The following is a 25,409-nucleotide window of genomic DNA, read 5'->3' as shown; positions in this document are numbered from 1 at the left end:
ATATTGGTCTGCCCCATTACAAGGCATCTCCTAGAACTTCACAATGCATTATCAGCTTTTATATTTTCCTTTGTGTTCCACCATCCATTCAGTGCATAGAATTTGTGCTACAATGTTACACACAAGACATTTTAGCTTGTCGCTGCAAAACAACTATAGAGGCCTGATGGGGAATAAATGCAACAGTATATATTTGTATTTTATTGTTGGTGTAACTTAGAAAGTGACATCTGCTGACTTGGTGGATGTTGGCCCATTGTCTGAAAGCCATTTGCTGCTTTAAAAATTCTCTGCCTTGTGCTTTCTTATTGATACTCTTCACAATGATTCATTTGATGGATTGTTTTCTTTGTTTTTGCAAGCATAAAACTGCATGAACTATCCAAATATGAACTCTTAGTGTGCTTTTGTGGTCCCACGCTAATCAGTGCATGATCAATTCTGTTAGATTAATGTTTTCTCTCATTGTCTTTTGATGTGATGTCTTCGTATTCACTCTTTTTTACTGTAGCCTTCAAGATAGTCAGCAGGGTCAGCCATCCACTTCTCAGATCAAAATACAGTCCCGTCCCCCATCACAGGCCGCTGTACTTAGCGCTAGCGCCTCCCTACTGGTCAGGAATGGAAGTGTCCACCTGGAAGCATCGCATGACAATGCCTCTGCTGTTGGTGGTTGCAGTTTACAGGATGGGTTTGGTAGGCTGCCTGGAAGACTACCCAAATTATTTATTATATTACCATTAGTATTATATCCTCTTATTAGCATATCAATAAAGAGATAGTATTCCTTTTAGAGAATCACATTGGCCAATTCAAATCAAAATTAAAATCTGCAGTATTACTTAAGGTACATGAGTCAAAACTCTTTCCCAAACATCAGAAGAAGCAGTTGGCAATGATGCCAGATGTACGTGTCCACCAAAAGGACACGAGATGTAGGACGTTTGCCCAAATTAATACAAGTGTGTTAAATGTTTAATGCAATAAGTAAATTTTATTTTGGGTATAAAGTTCGACCCAATTTTTTTTTAAGGATGTACTGTCTCTTTAAACTTACCACTTTTAGTTTCTTCATGCTTAAAAAAGATGATGCAGCTTTGAACATTCACCAGCTCAAGCTTGTGTTTGAAGATTGAGTACAATGACCTCCAGAATGAACATGCCTATATTTTGGTTTGTATTTCCTGTCCTTGGATTTTGTTGGGATCAGCTACATTGAATATCTATTGCATTTTCTTCACGGAGTACATAAGGAATGGATGCAATTCAGCAGAAATGAAAGTAGAATAAAAAGGACAGATATTTCCAACAAATGTCCCAGGGTGATCAGGAATGGTATGAGTTTAAATGGTAAGATGAACGATTTTGTATAAAGATAGTGAGATGCATCATCTTTTCTAAGAAAACAGTAGAATCTTTACTTTTGTCAGAAACTGTGTTTATTTTTCTGTTTCTGAGCTGCTTGAAAGCTCATACAAAAGACAGAAGTCTGATTCGAAGGGTTGTTACAATCGGCAACAACAAAAAAAACACACTTCTCGAAGTGACTAATCTTATTGTTTTGTTGTTTTGGGATGATATTCACATTTAAAATTAATTCTTGAATAGGACCTTTATTACAGATGAAGTATTAATCCTGCTTCAAGGCCCCACTGTCTCCCTAGCTTCCCAGAAAATATTTACCCTGAACTAACATAATTTAAAAAATAGATGATTTGGTCATTATCACGTTGCTATTTGCAAATTGGTTATGTGTTTCCTACTTTTCATAAGAACTCCATTGGCTGTAACTATATTTTTAAACCCCTCTCCCTTGTCTCCTCCACCCTCACCTCCAATGTGTGAGGAGTTCATGGACTTCTTTGTCACTAAAATCAAGGCCATCCAATCAGTTGCTGTGCTGCATCCCTTCTTTCCACTGATCCACTGGGCCAAGCATCCTCTCAAGTTTCCCCTGTCCTAGCTCTGGACTTGCATCTTCCTCTTGTTTTTCTTCTGTCTCCCCTCATGCCCTCTCCAAGCTCATCTTGTCCATGGTATCCATTTCATGCCACCTCAACCCTATTCACGCTAAACTGCTGATCAGTCAAGTTCCCCTCTTGGCTCCCACATTAGCTGATGGTGTTAAAGGTTCTCTGTCTTCAGGTGTTCTACCTCTCTCCTTTTAAATTTGCTGTCATCACTCCTTTCCTCAAAAGAAACAGCCCTTGTCGCTACACATCTCCAACCTCCCTTTCCTCTCCAAAGCCCTTGAATGTGTTGTCGCCTCCCATACCTTTGCCTGCCTTTCCAGGAACTCCATTTTTGAATCCCTCCAATCAGGTTTTCACACCGCCATTGTACTGAAACGGCTCTAATCAAAATCACAAATGACACCCTGTGTGACTGTGACAAAGGAAAACTATTCCTCCTCACCCTCCTCGACTTGTCTGCAGCTTTTGATAGGGTTAACCATAGCATCCTCCTCCAATGCCTCGGCACTGTCATCCAGTTGGGTGGGACTGCTCTCGGCTGATTTCATTCTTATGCAACTAGCCGGAGGATTACTTGCAGTGGTCGTTCTTCCTACGCCACACCATTAGCTCTCCTATCCCCCAGGATCAATCCTTGACCCCCCTCCTATTTCTTACCTACATGCCGCCCCTCACTGACATTGTCCACAATCAGAGTGCTAATTTTCACATGTACACTGACGACACCCAGCTCTACCTCACCACCACCCTCTCTCGACTACTCCACTGTTGTTAAATTATTGGACTGCTAGTTCTATATCTAGCACTGGATGAGCAGAAATTTCTATCAATTAAATATTGGGAAGGCCAAAGCCATTGCCTTTGGTCCCTGCTCCAAACTATGTTCCCTGACTACTGACTCAGTGCTCTCTTTGGCCACCATCTTTGAATAAATCAGACTGTTCACAACCTCGGTGTCATGTTTGACCCTGAGATGATCTCTATCAAAAGCCTGGAACTCTCTCTCTAACTGTGTGCACCTACACTGCAGGGACTGCAGTGGTTCAAGAAGGCAGCTCACCACTAACTTCTCAAGGGCAATTATGGATGGACAATAAATGCTGGCCTAGCCAGCAACGCCCACATCCCGTAAATGAATTTTAAAAAATGAGCTTCTGACCACATACTTGCACCATCACTAAGACCCCCTTTTTTCCACCTCCATGGCATTACCCGACTATGCCTTGTCTCAGCTCATTTGCTGTTGAAACCCTCATTCATGCCTTTGCTACACCTAGACTTGACTATTCTAGTGCACCCCTGACTAGTCTCCCATGTTCTACCCTTCGTAATCTTGAGACCATCCAAAATTCTGCTGGCTCGGCCCTAACTCTCACCACATGCCATCCACCTATCACCCCTATGCTTGTGATCTCCTTTGACTCCTGGTCAAGCAACGTCTTGATTTTACAACTCTCATTCTTATTTTTAACTTTTTTCATGGCCTCACCCCTCCCTATCTTTGTAATATGCTCCAGTCTCACAACCCCTTCTGGGATATATGCGCCATCTAATTTTGGTCTCTCGTGTATCCCTAAATTTACTTGCTCCACATTGGTGGCCACACCTTCAGCTGCCAAGGTCCTAAGCCCTGGAATCCCCTCCTTACACCTCTCTACTTCTCTACCACACTTTCCTCCTTCAAGCATTCCTTAAAACCCACCTCTTTTACCAAGCTTTTGGTCATATGACCTAATATCTCCTTATGTGGTTTGGTGTTCTATTTTCCTTTTATATTGCTGCTCTGAAGCGCCTTGGGACATTTTATTACATTAAAGGGTCTGTATAAATAGTAGTTGTTGTTGTTGTAAAGCACTTTGGGACATCCTGAAACAAGCTATATAATGCAAGTGCTTCTATCATTATTAGTTGACCTATGCATACAAAAATTGGTCGCTGTTGTGTGACGTTGCATAACTGCATGTCTTATCAATAATTGTTGTATTTGTTGAATGCTAAAGCCTTGGATTTCATTATCGAAAATATAGTCAGAAAATGCTGGAAAAACTCAACAGGTCTGGCAGCATCTGGGGAAAGAGGAACAGAATTAACGTTTCAGATCGATAGCCTTTCATCGGAACTTGAAAAAGTTAGAAATGTAATAGGTTTTGAGCAAGGGAATGGTGGGAAAAAGAACAAAAAGGGAAAGCCTGTGATAGGATTGGAAACAGGAGAGATTACATGACAAAAGAGTTGGTCATGCAGGGCCAAAAGGAGTGATGATGGGGCAAGAAAAGGAACAAAAACACCCTTGGAATAGAGGGTGTCTATTCAGACCGGATAGGCAAAACAAAAGGTGGAGGTGGTGGGTGGTGTGTAAGAGGCAATTGCAGGCAGGATAGAAGGATCATGAGATGTGTCTAGACTAAATGCAGGGGTCATTATGATAAATGTAAAAAACTTCCCTTAAGGCGTTCTTTTGAAAACATGTCAAAATATCATAAATCTAACAATGGTGAAAGATAAACCAAGTAAAAATGTTAATAAAGCAAATGGGAATGGTAAAAGGCATTGGAGCTGCGCAGTCATTAATGAAAGAAGTCTGGCAAATAAGACCTTCCAAGAAGATTTTGGAATAGACTTTCAGACATTGTGGAATGATTCTGATCAATGGGATGTACAATTTGAAGGGTATGAACAGTTTACAATGCATCTGATCAGGAGAAAAGGAGACGATGTAATGATATTATGTATATAAATTCCAGTAAAATAAAAGCAAAATACTGTGGAGGTTGGAAATCTGAAATAAAAACGGGAATTGCTGGAAAAACTCAGCAGGTGTGTCAGCGTCTGTGGAGAGAGAAACAGAATTAACATTTCGAGTCCAATGTGACTTCTTCGGAGCAACTTCTGAAGAAAAGTCATATTGGACTCGAAACGTTAACTCTGTTTCTCTCTTCACAGATGCTGCCAGACCTGCTGAGTTTTTCAGCATTTTCTGTTTCCATTATAAATTTGAGTGTTGCGGTAGAAGGACAGAGGTAATGAAAAATTAAAAGGCAAACTCAGTTACTTGCCTGGAATTAATCAATGGTAGCGGAGGTAATTATTATTGGTGCTATGCTGTAGACCTCCAGGCCAGGATGAAAGCCTTGATTTGGAACTGGGATGAAAGGAGGAAGGCATCTCCTAAGGGACCAATTTTAATCCATTGAGATTTTAGCTACAGTAATCAGAAATTGATTGTGACAGTACCAGCATTATCATCCCACACCTTGGTGACCATACAATTACCAAACAGAACATTAACAACGATCTAGTTATTATGCAATTGCACTCTACCAATAAGTTTGATTCAGTGGCTTCCAGCAGGGTACCTTGGAAATGCCGGCAGCACTCACTGTTTAAACAATATTACTCGTACAGTTTTTTTTAGATAAAATTAATTTATAACACTTAATGATTTAATTTATTTTGAAAAGATGGTGTTGCTTTGATGCAAACTGACATAAATTAAAAGACTGAAAAGTTATATCTACTGCAGCAATTTTGCTTGTTACCAAATTTAAATCTCATTAATTTTCCAATCCTGGATGGAATCAAAGTCTGCATCAGTCATGTCTTCCTTTTGTTTGCTCACCACTCAGTTTTGTTTTGCCCTAACTCTAGCCTGTGGCACAGTGGTATACAAATCCCATTTCTTGAGTGAGATTTTCTAAATAAAAAGCACAGCAGGAGGGTGTGGTGCGTGGTTTTAAATTATTAATGAACCTGACCAGCATAACCAGTTTGTGGCTCCCATCACTTATTTAGTAGTCAGATTTAATTGCAATAAGCCAGGTACCAGAGCTGTTAGCTGTACATTTTTTTTGATAGTGGGGTGAAGAAGAAAAAAAAAATGGCTGTTATAATTAGTTCAAGTAGTAACCTGAAAATTAGCTTTTTTGGAACTGGTGCATTTTTTGTAAGAGCCCAATTCATTGCCACAACTTTTGAAAGTTTCCTCTGGTCATAATTGCTCTGCGTTTCTAGCAACAGCAAGTTTGGTGGCACACACCATAGATCTTACGAATGGAAGTGCGATTTCTCAAAATGATTGTAGATTAAAATTACTTTCAAGTTGTTTGCGCACCTTTTCCAGTTTTGAGATTTTTATCAGTATCACTGCTCTGTGATTTATGCATCTAGGTCACTCCAAGTCGCTATATTAAGAATAACATTATGATTGACTTATCTTTATGAATTATGAGGCATGAAATGTGCAAGTTATCCCTGAGTTTTAAATTCATTAAAGTTCTGATTGTTTTGGTTTAAATGAGACTGAAATTTGCAAATCTTTATAGACAACGAAAATTTCTGCAGTGTTATGTTGACCTTTTTTTTAAATTCGCTCACGGGATGTGAGCATTGCTGGCTAGGTCAGATTTATTGCCTATCCCTAATTGACCATCAGTAGATGGTGGTGAGCCACCTTCTTGAACCATTACGGTCCATGTGGTTCAGGTACACCCACAGTGCTGTTAGGAAGGGAGTTCCAGGATTTTGACCCAGCGACTGAAGAAACAGTGATTATAATTCTAAGTCAGAATGGTGTGTGGCTTGGAGGGGAACTTGTAGGTGCTGATGTTCCTTTGTCCCCCTTGGTGATAGAGGTCACAACTTTGGAAGACACTGTTGAAGGAGCCTTGGTGATTTGCTGCAACACACCTTGTTAATTGTACACACTGCTGCCACTGTGCATCGGTGGTGGAGGGAGTGAATTTTGAAGGTGGTGGATAGGGTGCCAATTAAGCGAGCTGCTTTGCCCTGGATGTTGTTAAGCTCCTTGAGTGTTGTTGGAGCTGCAGTCATCCAGGCAAGTGGAGAGTATTCCATCACACTGCTGACTTGTGCCTTGTAGATGGTGGACAGGCTTTGGGGAATCAGGGGGTGAATTACTCGCTACGGAATTCCCAGCCTCTGACCTGCTCATGTAACTACAGTATTAAATGGCTGGTCCAGTACAGTTTCTGGCCAGTGGTAACTCCCAGGATGCTTATGGTGGGGGATTCAGCGATGATAATGCCATTGAATGTCAAGGGTAGATGGTTAGATTCTCTCTTGGTAGAAATGGTCATTGTCTGGCACTTGTACAGCACAAATGTAACTTGCCACTTATCACCTCAAGCCTGAATGTTGTCCAGGTCTAGCTGCATATGGACACGGACTGCTTCAGCATCTGAGTCATGAATGGTGTTGCACATTGTGCAATCATCAGCGAACATCCATACTTCTGACCTTATGATGGAGGGAGGGTCATTGATGAAGCAGCTGAAGATAGTTGAGCCCAGGACACTACCCTGAGGAACTCCTGCAGCGATGTCTTGGAACTGAGATGATTGACCTCCAACAACCACAACCATCCCCTTTGTACTTTGTGTGAAACCAACCAACGAAGAGTTTTCCCTGAGTAAAGAGGCTTGAAATGTCTTTAAGATATATGTGCATCCATTTACTCATAACTGAAACAATCATAGAATAGTACAGCCCAGAAGGAGACCATTTGGCGCATCATGTTTGCCCTGGCCCTTTGACGAGCAATCCAATTAGTCCGACTTCCCTACTCTGTTTCCCTACAATTTATTTTTCCTTCAGGTATTTATCCAATTTCTTAAAATTGCTATCAAATCTGTATCCATCACCTATCAGACAGTGCATTCCAAATCCTAATCATTCATGTCGCCTCTTGTTCTTTTGCCAGTCAACTTAAACCTGTGCCCTCTCATTATTGACACTTGAGCTATTGGAAACACTTTCTTTTGCTTTATTCTGTCTGAAGCATTCATGATTTTAAACGCCTCTATGTAATCTCTGATTAGTCGTCTCTGCCCTAAGTAGAACAAGCCCAGCTTCTCCTGTCTATCCACATAACTCTAATCCCTCATTTATGGAACTTTTTTATTAAATCTCTTCTGTACCTTTTCCAATGCCTTCACATCCTAAAATGTTGTGCCCAGAATTGGACACAATATTCCAGCTGGGGTTTAACTCGTGTTTTATATAGTTTTAGTCCTGGCTTTTGTCCTCGATGTCTCTAATTATAATGCCTTGTTAATTGGTTTATTAACCTTTCCAGCAACCTTCAAAGATTTGTGCACAAACACTCCCAGGTGTCTCTGTTCTTGTTCACTCTTTAAAATTGTACCATTTAGCATGTATGGTCTCTTCCAACCAAAGTGCATCTTTTCGTACTTGAATTTCATCTGCTATGTGTTTACCCATTCCATTAGGTTGTCTGTGTCCTCTTAAGGCCTATTACTATCATCTTGACTTAACTGTAATTGATTATTAATTACTGCAGTAATTGGATAAGATATGTTGTGTTAGTTGATTTAGTGAGGTTGCGCACTGTAGGGAAACAGAGAATGGGTTATTTAAGTTCTGTAAATGATATCTATGACTTTATAATATTAAAAATTGAAAATCCCATGTGGAGGAAGGAGATACTACAAGATGCTAGTTGTTTAATCTTTGTAATAGCAATATATTTTTAACAATTGGGAATTTAAACTCGATCTTGAAACAACAAAGCATTTTGCTGCCAGGCTACCCAGCGCCATTATTTTTTAAATTTTCAGTGGCAGACAGATGAAACTGGCTTAAAAGCAGGAAAATTGCGATTACTATTGATTTTACTGAGGGCACAGCTATGATAATTGCCTTCTAATTCGAAGGCGTAAAACTCAATTTGGTGGCGGGCCTGGTCTGTCATCCTAACATTTGACGTGAACCACATAGTAAAAGTTATTTGGATATACTGGGGATAGAAGTTGGTCTGCAAGCTGCGTGGATTTTGAATGTACAATGAGCACAGTTTGTCCCAATTTCTGGGCATGTGATCCTGCATCTAATTTGTTCCGGCGATCTGACTGTTGGCATATGAATCCCCACTGATTTTAGGCAACTTGATGGCAGGATCAATTTAATTATGCAAAGAGAGCCCTGCTTTAGGACCGTCCTGCAAACTGCCTGAAGGATTAGGTGGAATATTCACTCTGCAAGCTCCAACGAGTGATTGCTGTTTTACAGCTGCCTAAATAGCAGTCTTTAAAGAGCCTGCTGGAGGCTGCTAAAAATATAGTTGGGAAGGTATTTTGAGAAAACCAATGAGACCCACTGAGAAGCCGCGACTGGGAATTATTCACTTAAAGATGCTGCCCTAGATGCAGGAGGTTATTTGCATATCACTCCCCATTCATTGCTTGTGTTAACACAGCATCTAATAGTCTGAAACAAAAACAGAAATACCTGGAAAAACTCAGCAGGTCTGGCAGCATCGGCGGAGAAGAGTAAAGTTGATGTTTCGAGTCCTTATGATGACCCTTCAACAGAACTAAGTAAAAATAGGAAAGGGGTGAAATAAGCTGGTTTGGCCGGGGGTGGGGTGGTGTTGGGACAAGCAAGCAGTGATAGGAGGAGATATCCAAAAGATGTCACAGACGAAAGAACAAAGAGGTGTTGAAGGTGGTGATATTTTCTAAAAGAATGTGCTAATTAAGAATGGAGAGCAGGACAAGCAAGGTAGCTCTAGTGGGGGTGGGGTGAAATAAACGATGGGTGGAATACATTTAAATATAATGGAAATAGGTGGGAAAAGAAAAGTCTATACAAATTATTGGAAAAAACAAAAAGGAGGGGGAAGAAACGGAAAGGGGGTGGGGATGGAGGAGGGAGTTCAAGATCTAAAATTGTTGAATTCAATATTCAGTCCAGAAGGCTGTAGAGTGCCTAGTCGGAAGATGAGGTGCTGTTCCTCCAGTTTGCGTTGAGCTTCACTGGAACAATGCAGCAAGCCAAGGACAGACATGTGGGCAAGAGAGCAGGGTGGAGTGTTAAAATGGCAAGCGACAGGGAGGTCTGGGTAATGCTTGCGGACAGACCGAGCTCTACAGCCTTCCGGACGGAATATTGAATTCAACAATTTTAGATCTTGAACTCCCTCCTCCATCCCCACCCTTTTTCCGTTTCTTCCTCCTTTTTGTTTTTTCCAATAATTTATATAGATTTTTCTTTTCCCACCTATTTCCATTATTTTTAAATGTATTCCGCCCATCGTTTATTTCACCCCACCCCCACTAGAGCTACCTTGCTTGTCCTGCTCTCCACTCTTAATTAGCACATTCTTTTAGATAATATCACCACCTTCAACAGCTCTTTATTTTTTTGTCTGTGACATCTTTTGGTTATCTCCTCCTATCACTGCTTGCTTGTCCCAACAAACCCCTCCCCCACATTCGCCACCCCACCCCCCCTAAACCAGCTTATATTTCACCCCTTTCCTATTTTTACTTAGTTCTGTTGAAGGATCATGAGGATTCTAAACGTCAACTTTGCTCTTCTCCGCCGATGCTGCCAGACCTGCTGAGTTTTTCCAAGTATTTCTGTTTTTGTTTTGGATTTCCAGCATCCGCAGTTTTTTGTTTTTATCTAATAGTCTGAGACTTTAATTGCAGAGCTGATTCTGACCTGGCAGAACCTGATTTTATTGCCCTGCTGCCAATCCAATTTTCAGGATCATGGAGATAACTCTGGATCGCGCACTTAGATCCATAGGCACACCCCCCCTTTCCGTGGTTAGGTTTTAAAAGTTCTGAGAAAACCACTAAGGGGCTATCAAACATTTTATTTAACTCTGGGTAAATTCAGGAAGTGTTCAGTAGATCCAGGGGGCAAGGAATACTAGCTGAAGAAGCAGAAGTTGTAAAATACTGCTCTGAAACTCCATCAACTGTTTGATAAGCACCTCTGATCCTGGCCGCTGCCTACTCTGTTGCTCACAATGACGTAATGGAGTAAAACAATAGAACTGCACGTGCATGTTTTAGCTACGAACAGAGCCATTTTTTAACTTCCTTTTCTAGTAGAGTGGGAGAAGCAGAAGTGCATCTGTCAGCTCTCACTCCAGCAATATTATGGGTTGTTGCCAGCTGAACTTGGCCCTCTTGTATCTCACGCCTCTGTGTATTGGTACTTGTGATTCTCCCTGAGCACAGGGAAGATCTTTGCTATCTGTCTCTTGTTCCTCATTTGCCCTGCAGTGCAAATAGTCATTCACTGTCTACCCACAATAAGTTCCCCAGTTTTCACTCCTTTACTAGCTGCTCCTGTCTTCATATTACACTCATCATGCTGCTGCTTCTTACTCTGCAGAAATTTATGGGACCCACAACCACCCCTTTCTCTTCCCTTTCACCCACTCTCTTTCCTCCAACTGCAAGCCCCCAGATTCATTCTTTCTCCAATGCCCCATTCCCAGTTTCCGACACCCACCTCGCATTTCCAGTCTCCCGGCCCTCTCTCCCGCAAACGAAAGTATGTCCCTCTCCTCTTGTAAAACTTCATGAATCAAGTGGACCCCTATATTCTACAGCTTTTGATAAAGCAGGGGTGGAATTGAACTTCAGTGGTGGTGCAAAATGGATGTTAGTGGATTGTCAGCCTTCCTTGCACCTGATATTTTCCTTTCCGTTGAAGTCATTCTTTTCCATGGAAAATTGGTTGGAGTGTATTAGTGGGTGACCCATCCAGTACCTCCCATAATTTGCATTCCTGCCAAAGTTGAATTTGTTCCCTAACATGTTCCCTAACTTGCCTCTGTCATGAAGCTGTTAATGTATATAATATTATTGGAAAATATTTTTCTTTTAAAGTAGAGGTTTAGTGTGTGGGCGTTTCTTAATTGGATTAAAGCCAGCTAGTCTGGGTGCTTTGATGTGTACTAGTTTTGAGATGTAAGAGAGGTAGAGTGCATTTGCATTTTTTGAATAAAGCATCCAAGAAGGCAAGTGAAATCTGGCACCTAGTTTGCAGGGACCAATCAACATGTTTATATTACGAATAAAATTGGTACTATGAAAAGGGTTTTATTGTTAGAAGAGGCTGGTGATACAATGAGAGTTTACATTCAGTGAGCTGTGATAGGTATAAGGATAGCAGGTTTGCGTGCACGGAGCAGAGGCAATGTAAGATCAAAGCAGCTATAAGCCTCCAACTTACTCCACAGGAACCAAAGTGAAAGGAACCTCATTTTGAATTTGTAAGGTGAAAATGCTTTGCCTGGTGTCTGGTCAAGTCTATGGGTTGCTGTTGCCTTAATGGAGATTAGTTTGCGAATTTGTTAAAAGTTATGATAGGGATTTGGAGCCATGTGTGTATATTTAACTTGTGTAGCTTAATAAAATGTTTAATTTAGTTTAATATAAAACCTCTCGAGAACTGTTAGTCTGATTCCTGAATTTAGAGTTGCATCTCAAACATACCACTTAAAAATATAGGTTATGACAGTTGTTTAAGTTTCCCTCTGGGATTTTTAAAAAATAACTCTGCTTTACTGAAAAGCTGTCTCATAACACCTCAAAAATAAACTCTAACAGGTTCATTTTTGAAGTTATTGTTTGATTTTGATCCAGTGGTAGCCATTTATCGCACTGCAAATAGTTAATCTTTGTGAATAAAGACATCAGAAAATGCATGCACCTTCTTCCATTCCCATTTACTGGATCTCAGACCATCAAATTTTATTCTTTGCTCCTCTTATGTTTTATTTTACCCAATGCCACGAGGGGGGAAATAAACAGCCACCAGTAGTTGTGTAAATGTAGATTTATATCTCTCCTTCACTTTGTCAGCCATAGCCCTGTCAGTAGTGCTCTTGCCTCTGAGTTAGAAGGTTGAGAATTCAAGTCCTGCTCAAGACACTTGAGCACAAAATTCAGGCTGGCACATTTGTGCAATACTGAGTGAGTGCTGCTCTGTCTGAGGTGCTATCTTTCATTTGAGTTGTTAAACCGAGCCCTTGTCTGTCCTAATATGTGGATATAAAAGATCATATGACACTATTTCAAAGGAGAGCAAGGGAGCTCTCCCTGCTCTCCTAGCCAATGTTAACCCCTCAGCCATCATTAATTAAAAATAGTATGGTACAGAATTGGTTCAGTAACAGGAAGTAAAGGACGGTGATGGATGGATGCTTTTCAGTTGTGTTCCTGAAGGGTCAATTTTAGGCCCATTACTCTCTGCAATTTTTATGAATGCCTTAGAATTGGGTCCAGGGAGCAGCATTATAAAATTTGGAGATGATTGTTACTTGGTAACGTAGAAGATTGTGATGAGAATCGTTGCAGACATCAGAATGGTAAAATGGGCTGAAACGTGACAGATGGAGTTCAATATAGAGAATTCTGAGCTGATGTACTTTGGGAGGATTAATGTGGAAACATTGTCTACTGTAAGAAACATAGAATATAAAAACAAAACGATCATATTTGAACTTTCTAAATCAGTGGCTAAGCCTCAGTGGGAGTATTGTCGACAATTCTGGGCATCACACTTAAGGAAAAATGTAAAAGCCTTTGAAAGGGCCCAGAGGAGGTTTGTCAGGAAGTTACTGGGGATGAGGGATTAGAATTATGAGGAGAGGTTGGAGAAGTTACGATTGTTTGTCTTGTAGCAGAGAACGTTAAGAGGTGACTTAATTGGGTTTTCAAGATGATGAGAAATGTTGATATAAAGAAAAACTGTTCCCTCTGTTGAGTGGCTGAATAACCAGAGGTCATAGATTTCAAATCTTTGGAAAAAGATCAAGAGGGAATACGAGGAGAAATATTTTCACTCAGCACTGTCAGAAGGCCTTGCAAAGGTAGTAAAAACTGATTTCATAAATAATTTTGAAAGGGAGTTGCACAGGCACGAGAGGATGAGGAAATTGTAGGATTGCGGACACACAGTGGGGATATAGGGCAAAGCATGACTAGCCTTTCAAAGAGCCAGCACAGGCTCAATGGACTGAATAGCCTCCTCTTTTGCTGTAAGTTTTTATGATTATTGCAGTGCTGTTGATGGAACCTTGCCATAAGTGGATTGGCTGCCATGTTTCCTACATTACAATGGTGACCAAACCTCATCAATACTTTATTGGCTGTACAGAACTTTGGGCCGGCCACCTTGAGGTAATGAGAAGTGCTATGTAAAATGCAAATCTCTATTTTTTTTCCTTCTTTCCATAAAGGAAACATCTAGTTTCTACTTGGTGCCTCCTTGTGAAACCACGGAAGGAATTGTTCATACACACCCACATCTGTCCACTTTATGACGCACTCTACACACTGTTCCACATGTGGGAGATGCTTACCCACAAACACACATTCTATTCTTGCCTTCTGCTCCCAAAATAAGATCTGTTTCTTGGAAGAAATGGCTGGCAAATTATTGATGGCTACCTTGCTGTTCAGCTTCTTGACTTGAATCTGTGTTAATGAGCAGTGTAAGTTTGAAAATAGTGCACAGATAGTTGACACACCTAGTGCTGGTCTTCAGCATATAAGATGATCTGTTTACTTACACTACATTGTGCAATTTTCATTTAGAGCTGTCTAAGTCCATTTCTCTTGTGTGTCTTTTATTAATCCTTAGGTCAAAATTGAACTATATAAATTATTGCATTTCACCAATGGCATAATAATGGAATTGGGTTGCAATTTTATAAATAAATTAGTTTTAAATATTTACATGGATGTTGTTAAAATCCAATTGATAGATCTAAATTCAGTTTACGCTTTTCTTGCCTGCTTTGTGTCCGACATAATATGATTAACACAAAACTTGAGTTTGTGCTGTGTTCTTGTTAATCATAATTCCCATATGCAGGTCTGTGCAAGAAATTATTTTATATTCAATGCTTTGAATAGCTGTGTTTAGGCTACACTGGTTGGGATTTGTTCTGTATAGTTAATTTTAAGTATTGCAGGGTATAAAGATGTTTGGAAAATGTTGTGTTTTGCTTGAACTCGTTTGAGGGATTTCTATGTTTGCTCGAATGTTGCAGCATTCAACATTCAGACTAAAGTCCATGAAACTTGTTACTGTTCGTGTCCTCTTGTTGACTGCAGTAGCATTTGTGCACCAAAGTGAACCTTGGAAAATACTTCAAAATTAGTAAATACGAAAATATAAGTAGCATGAGTAGAAACTCTTTTGTATTTATATTTCAAAGATTTTTAATACTCATGCTGACATTACAATTTAATTTGAACAGTGCTTCTTAATCCCTTTAAAAAGTATTCCAGTATAATGGAACTAGCTATTCACAGAAGGCATTAACTTTTTATGTCAGGTAAAATCTAGATAAGCATATTACGCATCCTTGGCAAATTAGTCATATTGTATGTTGCCATTTATGAGCAGGGCATTATAGAAAATATATACTGTACTGCAGATAAATGACTCAAAGGTGTTTAGCAATTCATTGCATTTTCAGAATTAGGCTGACCTGCTTGTGACAGACATTAGCCCTCTTTCAGCATTCTGAGATCTTATGATACCTATCTGAGATACCTTAAATGTGTTTTAAAGAACTGGTGTTGACACAATCATTTTGTTTTTGTTTCAGTCGTGGAGGTATTCAACCCCCTTTAACTGTGGTGCATTTTAGATGAGTAGAAACCAGTATTAATGTTTTTTCTTGTGTGCCCAATTAGCTTTCATCGACAGTTACTTATTTGTCTTTATGTTTGAAAGTAAACCTATTAATTGAAAAGCAAGCATATACCAGGGTTGAGTCCGTTGTCGTTAGAGAAGGAACTTGGAAAGAATGTTGCTTGGTTTATGGAAACGAAAAGACAGAAAACTAAAAGGTGTTTCCAATATGCAGTTAAATTTAGACACATCGGTTCTGATTAACTTGTAGTAACATGCTAAAAAGATTCAGTGACCAAAATAAATGGTAATACTGGTACAGACTGAAGATTACTGTTGTGCAGTACAAGTGGTTCAGGTGACTATATTAAGTATACACATGGTACACAGCAGGGAGTAGAGGAATAGGCTGGCTGTTGGTGTTTTTCTTAAGAAATTTAAGAGTATTCTACTTCCAGGAATTGTTTAAATCCATCCTTCCTTTTAAAGTATGCCCTTCCAATTATGCTGTCTTTGTGATGCTGTTAACTTGTATGCAAGAAAGGAATTCTGTGGCCTGAGAAATGGTACGTCAAAACCGAATTCTTTCTGCTACTTGTGTGGGAACGAGCAATCCAAATGCTTTAGCTCCCATTCTTAAAATGCATGCAAGAATTCAAAAGCTGTGCCACGTACCAGAATCTGAATTAGCCAGCACATTACAGAACTCGAGTCAATTTCCTTATCAGCAATCATGTTTCTTGTTTATAATAGGCAATCAAAACTTAATTATGCTTATCCTTTTAATAACTTCTGTCATGTGTTTCAACATGAAACATTGTTGTAACTTACTGGGCACCAAGTCTGTATGTCATAAATTTTGTAGATTAAACAAATGCTAATTGTTAAACCTTGCATTATCTACCATAGTTCACATTTGAGGCTATTTTTAAAACCTCCAACACCTTTTAGTGTAATTGGGTTGACTTCTAAACTGCTGAATAAGAGGCAACACTTTTATATCTTTCATAAACCACTGCTAGGATGTTACTGCACAGAAATATCAAGTTTGTGCTTCTGTTTTCCCACATGCTCTTCAGAAGAGATGGGTTGAATTACTGCATTATTCTATGAGCCATCTAATTTAATTCCAGATCTCCTGTTTGCTTCTAGATCTTTGAATGTTACAATTTTTTAAAGAATTGCCCTTCAAAGAAGTTATTTATAAGTTATATTTTGCCAGGTAATTCCACTTCCAAACCAGATTTTTAACCTAACCCTCCCTTCAAGTTTTTTTTGAGGCTATCTTAAAATAATGCCCTCATCCTGTCATCATGCCCTTGGCTTCTCTATTCAATGAGCTAAAATAAAAACCTCAGAATCCCATATCATTTCTTACGATTTTCCCACCCATAGTCCTGCATTGTGAAGTATGTAAATCTGCATTTCCAGATTTCTCTATTGGTCACCTGCATTGAAAATTTTGCTATTTTGCTATTTTAAATTGTATTCTCTGTTGCATTGCATTGCATTCTCTGCATTGCAGAGAATTGCATTCTCTGTTCTTCAATCCAAAATACACCTCTTCACACCTATATTCACTGACTAGACTTGTTCAATAAATGCCAACTCCTCTAAACTGTCTGTGCCTTCCGGCATTGCAATGCACTCTTCTTCATAGTTTGTCAGTTGCAAATTTTGATACGCCCTCTAAGTTTACCGTATAAACTCGAGTAATGGCTGGTCTTGTGTAAAAGTGGGTAGGAATGTGAGGTTAAAATCAGATCAGCCATGATCTTATTGAATGGCAGAGCAGGCTCAAGAGGTTGAGTAGCTTACGCCTCCTGACTCGTATGTTCATAAGTTTACTCTGCAGGCTTGGAAATAAATCTGCCTTGAGGCTGTCTTCAAACTCATTCTTTCCTCAACATACGAATATTGGATTTAACAACTTTTGGCCAAAAAAATCATTCATTTTGCATCTATCTCATGTATAAGTCAGCCGCTGACTTTTGGTCAAAAGATCCAAACTCTTTGTACTTGCCACGAACTCACCACTGAAATCAAACTCACCCTGATGCTGAATGCTGGCATGGGAGTTGTGAGGATGTGTGGTGTGGGTGCACTGGTCTGGTCCACAGTGCAGCATATGGCGGAACAGTGAATGACAGGCTGCAACCTCAAGCCTTTTGTAGTAATCTGTGTTTGTCCTAAATCCTGAGGTTGTGGTCAGGTTCAGAGGAGTAATGACAGTCAACGCTGACAATTATCAAAAACCCCTGCAAATTCCAGGTAATTGTGTATTCGGGCACTTTTTACCAAGGCAGAGCTGGCTAGTTGGGAAATTTATGGCCCAATGGGTCAAATGGTGTTCCATGTGCTTATAACATTTAAAGGATCTATGGCAAGGAGCAAAGGTGGTGTGATCAAAAGAATGAATCAATGATGAACACAGAATGGAATAGTTAGAAAAATAAACTTTGAGAGGATTGTATATTTAGAGTTTGGAAGATGAGTAGAAGAGGTAATTGTGACAGGAAAGGAGGACAGAGCACTTGTGAACCTTTTGAGTTAGTGGAAAAAGTCAGAACGTGAGGATCAACTATTAGAACAATTTACATTCATATAGCACATTTAACGTAGTAAAATGTCCCAAGGCAGCACATAAAATACTTTTAGAGGAAAACTGATAGTCCAACACCAAAGCTATGTTCGAGGATATGTGATGGTCACTTGTTTAGATGTGCACAGGCGTCAAAAGTTTTGGAAATATATGAAGCAATGACATGTGATTCACAAATGCATTAAAGAACAATGTTCCACTGATGAACAAGAGGCAAAGTGACCAAATAAGTGACTGCACGCCTAACATATAATTGACTCATTCAGTAAGTTGTGGCTAGTTTGATTCTCAATTATGGGAATTCAAACCAATTGGCATTTAGGTTTTCTTATTATACCACTATTTTCCTATTAAGCTGTTTTTTTCTTCTCAAGCTTGAACACAATGATTAATTGCCAGTGAGGTAAATAGTGGCCCAGGGAAATGGGAAGGAAGTGTTTCTACTAAAGGGGAAGTGGAAGAAAAAATAAGTAAGATTTTCTAAAGCTACTTTTTTCTACCCGTTATTTTCTGCCTAAGTTTGGTGCAATTTTTTTGTACAAGGCAGCTGTAGTTGAAGCCTTTTCAGCATGCTGGAGGAATAGTGTTTGATGGTTGATGGTCTTTGTTGCCTTAACAAGGGTCATACAAGGGAAAGTACAAATACTGATGACTGGAAATACCAAACCATCCAATTGGTGTACAGTGGTTTCACAAAATGCCTCTTTTTATCAACTATATTGTTATTTTCAATGAATTCCACACTGCTATTTCAGTTTAAGGCAGCTGAGGATAAGAACATTTCTGCCTCATGTACCTCATGCAAATGTATTTTGGTAACTTTATTTCAAACTTCGGCTGTTAACACCTAATGAAATTGAGCAGTTATTTATTGATAATTATTTTTAATAAAGGGACTGTGGAAATGTCATGTAAAGGAACATGGTTAGTTTAGGATTCACAGTTGGGTATTTTTTTCGGGGATTTTTGGGGGAACTGTGGGGTAGAGTGAGGGAATGAATGTAACACTTTGCAGCCCCTGACGAAATGAGATTGGTTACATAGCTCTGTGAAATGAATGGACTTGTTAGGCCAAAATTACTTTTTCGTATGTCTTACCTTTTTTGACAAAATGTAGCACTCAATTTTAATACCTTGAAATATTACATTTATACAAAAGAGATGGAATGACTGCTTTGTGAATGGAGCAGGTTAGGTTGTTACTGTTTAGATCTGAGAGCTGCTGCTTAAAAGTAACTTCTGTGAAAGTTACTTGGTGGAGTACAGTAATGTGTTTTTTGTGGGTTATATTATCCGCTCAGGTGGATAATATAAGGTGCATAGCATATTGGAGATGGGACCAGAGAAGAATGAAGCAGCTTATTTTCAGCTCCTTTTTTGTGAACTAATCCATTATCATCATAGTTATTCAAATGATAGTTCTTTGAGAGTGTTTTGAAAGTTTTCGTCTGCTCAACCTGTTTTTCTTTTTTTTTAACACGACTTTTTATTTCAGGCAAATTGTATGAAACAGGAGGCTGTGACATGTCGCTTGTGAACTTTGAAACTGCTGCAAGAAGGACATCAAACAACATATGGTATGTAACCAGGCTGGGAAAGAAAAATAATGATTCCCAATTGGAACACACTGTTGTTATCTCAGATTCTTTCATTCCTGCCCCTACTCGCATTACCAGTTCCACTGTTCCAGTTCCAGTCTGAGAAATCTTTGGTAATTTTTGTGGCGTTTGACCTTGAGCCTTCCCATCGTCTGAACCTCCCAATTATGTTAACAGTGGATAATTTGTGCATATTGTGATGTTCTGTTTTGTACACATCAGTGCTTGTGTGGTATTGTAATTTTGTCGTGGAAATCAGTGCTTTCTGAAATGATAACATTGCTGGCAAAAGGTGGGCAACTACAAAGCAAGTCACTGATGGGAAGTTTGTATGTATTATGCACAGTATTATTCCACCATGGCAATATATCTCGTGGTTGTCATTATTAAGTCTTTTGAGTTTTATCTCCTGGTCTTTCAATTATGCTGTGTGTGTTATTGCTTTGTGTTTTATCAGGCATACATTCTTCATCAGCTGCAGTCATTTTCAAGCTATTAATCTATTTTTATTGTTCAGATCTCATACATTATTTTATTTAAACCCTTGACAAAGTTATTGCTTTGTAATCTCTGCTAAGTTCTTCAGCATCATTACTTACTTTAATCTACAGCATACAACTCTTAGTATGAAATGCAAGAAGCAGTGACACTTAATGTGCTTGCATGGCATTACTTCTTCCACTATTTTAATGGAAGTAAGACCGTGAGGCCATAAGACATAGGAGCAGAAGTAGGCCATTCAGCCCATCAAGTCTGCTCTGTCATTCAATGAGATCATGGCTAATCTGATATTCAACTCCACTTTCCTGCCTTTTCCCCATAACCTTTGATTCCCTTACCGATTAAAAATCTGTCTATCTCAGCCTTGAATATATTTAATGACTCAGCCTCCACAGCCCTCTGCGGTAAAGAATTCCACAGATTCACTACCCTTCGAGAAGAAATTCCTCCTCATCTCTCATAAATGAGTGACCCCTTACTCTGAGATTATGCCCTCTAGTCCTAGGCTCTCTCACAAGGGGAAACAACCTCTCAGCACCTATCCTGTCAAGCCCCCTAAGAATCATATGTTTCAGTAAGGTCACCTCTCATTCTTCTAAACTCCAATGAGTACAGGGCCAACCTACTCGACCTCTCCTCATAAGAAAATCCCTCCATACCGGGATCAACCTAGTGAACCTTCTCTGGACTGCCTCCAATGCCAGTATATCTTTCCTTAGATAAGGAGATCAAAACTGTTCACAGTATTCTAGTTGTGGTCTAACTAGTGCCTTGTATAGATTTAGCAAGACCCCTATTTTTATACTCCATTCCCTTTGTAATAAAGACCAACATTCCATTTGTCTTCCCTATTACCTGCTGAACTTGTATGCTAGCTTTTTGGGATTCATGCATGAGGACTCCCAAATCCCTCTGTGCTACAGCTTTCTGCAGTCTTTCTCCGTTCTAATAATATTCAGCTCCTCTTCCTCCTGCAAAAGTGCATAACCTCACATTTTCCCACATTATATTCCAACTGCCAAGTTTTTGCCCACTCACTTAACCTGTCTATCTCCCCCTGTAGACTCAGTGTCATCCTCACCACTTGCCTACCCACCTATTTTTGTGTCATCAGCAAACTTGGCAAGAGTACATTCACTTATTCAAGCCATTAATATATATTGTAAATAATGGTGGCCCCAGCACTGATCCCTGTGGCACTCAACTAGTTACAGATTGCCACCCTGAAAATGTCCCCCTTATCCCAACTCTGTCTTCTATTAGTTAGCCAATCCTGTATCCATGCTAATATACTACCCCAACACCATGGGCTCTTATCTTATTAAGTAGTCTTATGTGCAGCACCTTATCGAACGCCGTTTGGAAATCCAAATATATTACATCTACTGGTTCCCCTTTATCTATCGTGCTTGTTACCTCCTCAAAGAATTCCAATAAATTTTTCAGGCATTATTTCCCCTTCATGAAGCCATGCTGACTCTGCTTGATAATATTATGTATTTCTAAATGCTCTGCTATTACATCCTTTATAACAGTCTCTAACAGTTTCCCAATGACCGATGTTAAGCTAACTGGCCTATAGGTTACCTGTTTTTTGTCTCCCTCCCTTTTTGAATAAAGGTGTTACATTGGCAGTTTTCAGTCCCCTGGGACTTTTCCAGAATCTAAGGATTCTTGGAAGATTACTATCAGTGCATCCACTATCTCTGTAGCTACTACCTCTAATATCCTAGGATGCAACCCATCAGGTCCAGGGGACTTATTGGCCTTTAGCCCCATTTGTTGCCCTAGTATTTTTTCTCTAATGATAGTTATTGTGTTTAGTTCCTCCCCCATTTTTGCCCCATGATTATTTAGTATTTTTGGAAGGCTATTAATGTCTTCTACTGTGAAGACTGATGCAAAGTATTTATTCAACTCCTCTGCCATTTCCTGGTTCCCCATTATTATTTTTCCAGCCTCATTATCTCAGGGGCCTATGCTCACTTTGGCCTCTCTCTTCCTTTTTATATACTTAAAGAAGCTCTTACTTTCTGTTTTTATATTACTTGCTAGTTTACCCTCACAGTTTATTTTCTCCGTCTTTATTATTTTTTTGGTCATCTTTTGTTGGTTTTTAAAACTTTCCCAATCCTCTGGCTTACCACTAATCTTTGCCACATTGTATGTTTTTTCTTTCAATTTGTTACTATCCGTAACTTCCTTGGTTAACCATGGTTGGTTTATCCCCTTCCAAGAATCCTTCTTCCTCACTGGGATATATATTTGTTTTGAGTCATGAATTATTTTCTTAAACGCCTGCCATTGTTCATCAACCATCTTTTCTGCTAAACTCCTTTTCCAGTCCACTCCAGCTAATTCTGCCCTCATTCCTTTGTAATTACTCTGATTTGAGTTCAGCACAGTTGTTTCTGACCCAAGTTTCTCACTCTCAAACTGAATGCTAAATTCTACCATGTTATAGTCTCTGTTTCCTAGGGGATCTTTTACTCTGAGATCATTTAGTAAACCTGCCTCATTACACATTACTAGATCCAAAATAGCCTGATCCATGGTTGAATTCACAACATATTGTTCTAGGAAACTGTCCCAAATACACTATGGGCAGAATTTTGCCCTTAATGGGCGGACGGGCCCCACCGGCTTGGCGGCAGGCGGGCAGCCGATCACTGCCACCGAAACGGGCGCCGCTACCATTTTAAGTGGGCGGGCCAATTAAGGCCCGCCCGACAGGAAGCGCTATGCGCTTCCTGTGCGGTGGGAGGGATTCCCCAACTGTCAGAGTGCGCTCTTTTGCGCAAGCGCGAAAGAGCGCACATCTCCCTGAGACAAAGTGCTGCCTCAGGGAGATCGCTGAAAGGCTGGCAAATATTAAAGATAGAACAATAAGAAAATCATTAACATGTCCCCCTCATGTGAAAATGTCACACGAGATGGGACATGTTAATGAAATAAACAAAAGCTTTATTAAATATTTTTAAAACCGCTGTCAAACCTCATCCCACCACTGGATGAGGTTTGTAAAAAAAATCACCTGCCCGTTGGGCCCATGCACCGAGCCGAATTTCACACGGGCCCCTCAAAATCATCGACGATTGGCAAGTTAAGGGCCTTAACGAGGCCATTTAATTAATGGCGGGCGCACGTCCCGCTGCATAGTGAGCCCGCTGACCGAAATATCGCTATGCCGCGCACTGACATCGGGATGCTGCGTGACATTTTAAGATAAAAACAAAAAGCTAAAAGCTACTGCGGATGCTGGAAATCCAAAACAAAAACAGAATTACCTGGAAAAACTCAGCAGGTCTGGCAGCATCGGCGGAGAAGAAATCAGTTAATGTTTCGAGCCTTCATGGCCCTTCGGCAGAACTGAAGCATAGTTAGAAGAAGGGAGAAATATAAACTGGTTTAAGGTGGGTGGGGCGGGGGGTGCGGGGTGGGGGGGGAGAGAGACATTGAGGGTGTGGTGATTGTGGAGATGAGCAGATAATCAAAAGATGTCACAGACAAAAGGGTCAAAGAGGTGTTGAAGGTGGTGATATTTGTCTAAGAAAAGTGCTAATTAAGAATGGAAGACAGGATATTCAAAGTACAGCTCTAGTGGGGGTGGGGTGGAAAGACTAACAAGGTTTTAGTTTTAGATTTAAAAATAATGGAAATAGGTGGGGAAAGAAGAATCTATATAAATTATTGAAAAAAAAGTGGCCGGGGGGGGTGGGGGGGAGGGGGAGAGAAACGGGGTGGGGATGGGGGGAGGGGGAGTTTAAGATCTAAAGTTGTTGAATTCAATATTCAGCCCGGAAGGCTGTAAAGTGCCTAGTCGGAAGATGAGGTGCTGTTCCTCCAGTTTGCGTTGGGCTTCACTGGACTTGCTGCATTGTTCCAGTGAAGCCCAACGCAAACTGGAGGAACAGCACCTCATCTTCCGACTAGGCACTTTACAGCCTTCCGGGCTGAATATTGAATTCAACAACTTTAGATCTTATACTCCCCCCACCCCACCCCACCCACTAGATTCTTCTTTCCCCACCTATTTCCATTATTTTTAAATCTAAAACTAAAACCTTGTTAGTCTTTCCACCCCACCCCCCACTAGAGCTGTACTTTGAATATCCTGTCTTCCATTCTTAATTAGCACTTTTCTTAGACAAATATCACCACCTTCAACACCCCTTTGACCCTTTTGTCTGTGACATCTTTTGATCATCTGCTCATCTCCACAATCACCACACCCTCAATGTCTCTCTCCCCGCCCCCCCCCTAACCCCCCGCCCCACCCACCTTAAACCAGTTTATATTTCTCCCTTCTAACTATGCTTCAGTTCTGCCGAAGGGCCATGAAGGCTTGAAACGTTAACTGATTTCTTCTCCGCCGATGCTGCCAGACCTGGTGACATTTTAAGCTCTGGCATGCCGGTTTCGCCACCCGCACACCAGCCAGAAGATTCTGCCCTATGAATCCTTGCTCATGGCTACCTCTGCCAATTTGATTTTCCCAATCTACATGAAGATTAAAGTCACCCATGATTAATGTGCTGCCTTTTCTACGTGCCATCATTATCTCCTCATTTATTCTCTGCCCTACAGTATAGCTACTGTTAGGAGGCCTATAGACTACTCCCACCAGTGTCTTCTTCCTCTTGTTGTTTCTTACCTCCACCCATTTGGATTCTACATCTTCCGATCCAAGATTATTTGCTATCGTACTTATTCCATCTTGTACTAACAAAGCTACCTCAACACCATTTCCTTCCTGCCTGTCCTTTCGAAAAGTCACATACCCCTGACTATATAGTTCCCAGCTTTGATCTTCTTGTCTGTAATAGCTATAAGATCATACCCATTTACTTCTATTTGTGCCGTTAATTCATTTATTTTGTTCTGAATACTGAGTGCAATTAAGTAAAGAGCCATTAACTTTGCATTTTTACCATTTTTTTCCCCCTTTGACCCTATTTGCTGCTGTTTTTTAAATGTTTTTGCTCTCTGTCCACACTCTGGGTATCATTACCTAAATAGCTGCCCTGCAATGCTGCTATATCCTTTTGCTTTGTAAGCCTACGTATCCCCTCTCCAGAATCTGCCCCCCACCACCCCATCCCAGTCATTTTAAAGCCCTCTCTGCAGCCCTGGTTATTCGATTCGCCAGGACACAGGCCCCAGCACGGTTCTGGTGAAGCCTGACCCATCGGAACTGCTCCCTTCTACCCCAGTACTTGTGCCAGTGTCCCATGAATGGAAACCCATTCCCCCCACACCAATCTTTGAGCCACGCATTGGAGGTCCTGCTTTTTAATTTAGCCC

The 25,409-nt window shown here is 40.3% G+C and overlaps 1 protein-coding gene across 6 annotated transcripts in view; it reads left to right on the top strand.

Moving 5' to 3' along the window:
- Positions 1–25,409, top strand: part of pcnx1 (pecanex 1) — a 297,449-nt gene that overhangs the window by 150,503 nt on the left and 121,537 nt on the right. For 3 of the 6 annotated variants that reach the window (XM_078563129.1, XM_078563128.1, XM_078563133.1), the window contains 2 exons: positions 512–696; positions 19,502–19,583. In XM_078563129.1, the coding sequence (XP_078419255.1) occupies positions 512–696; positions 19,502–19,583 (267 nt within the window). The remainder of the gene's footprint in view (positions 1–511; positions 697–19,501; positions 19,584–25,409) is intronic. The other 3 variants (XM_078563132.1, XM_078563131.1, XM_078563130.1) reach the window with 1 other exon arrangement.

The sequence above is a fragment of the Cetorhinus maximus genome, chromosome 18 (genome assembly GCF_964194155.1).
Source record: "Cetorhinus maximus chromosome 18, sCetMax3.hap1.1, whole genome shotgun sequence".
Classification (NCBI taxonomy): domain Eukaryota; kingdom Metazoa; phylum Chordata; class Chondrichthyes; order Lamniformes; family Cetorhinidae; genus Cetorhinus; species Cetorhinus maximus.
This window is presented reverse-complemented; position numbering and strand designations above follow the sequence as displayed.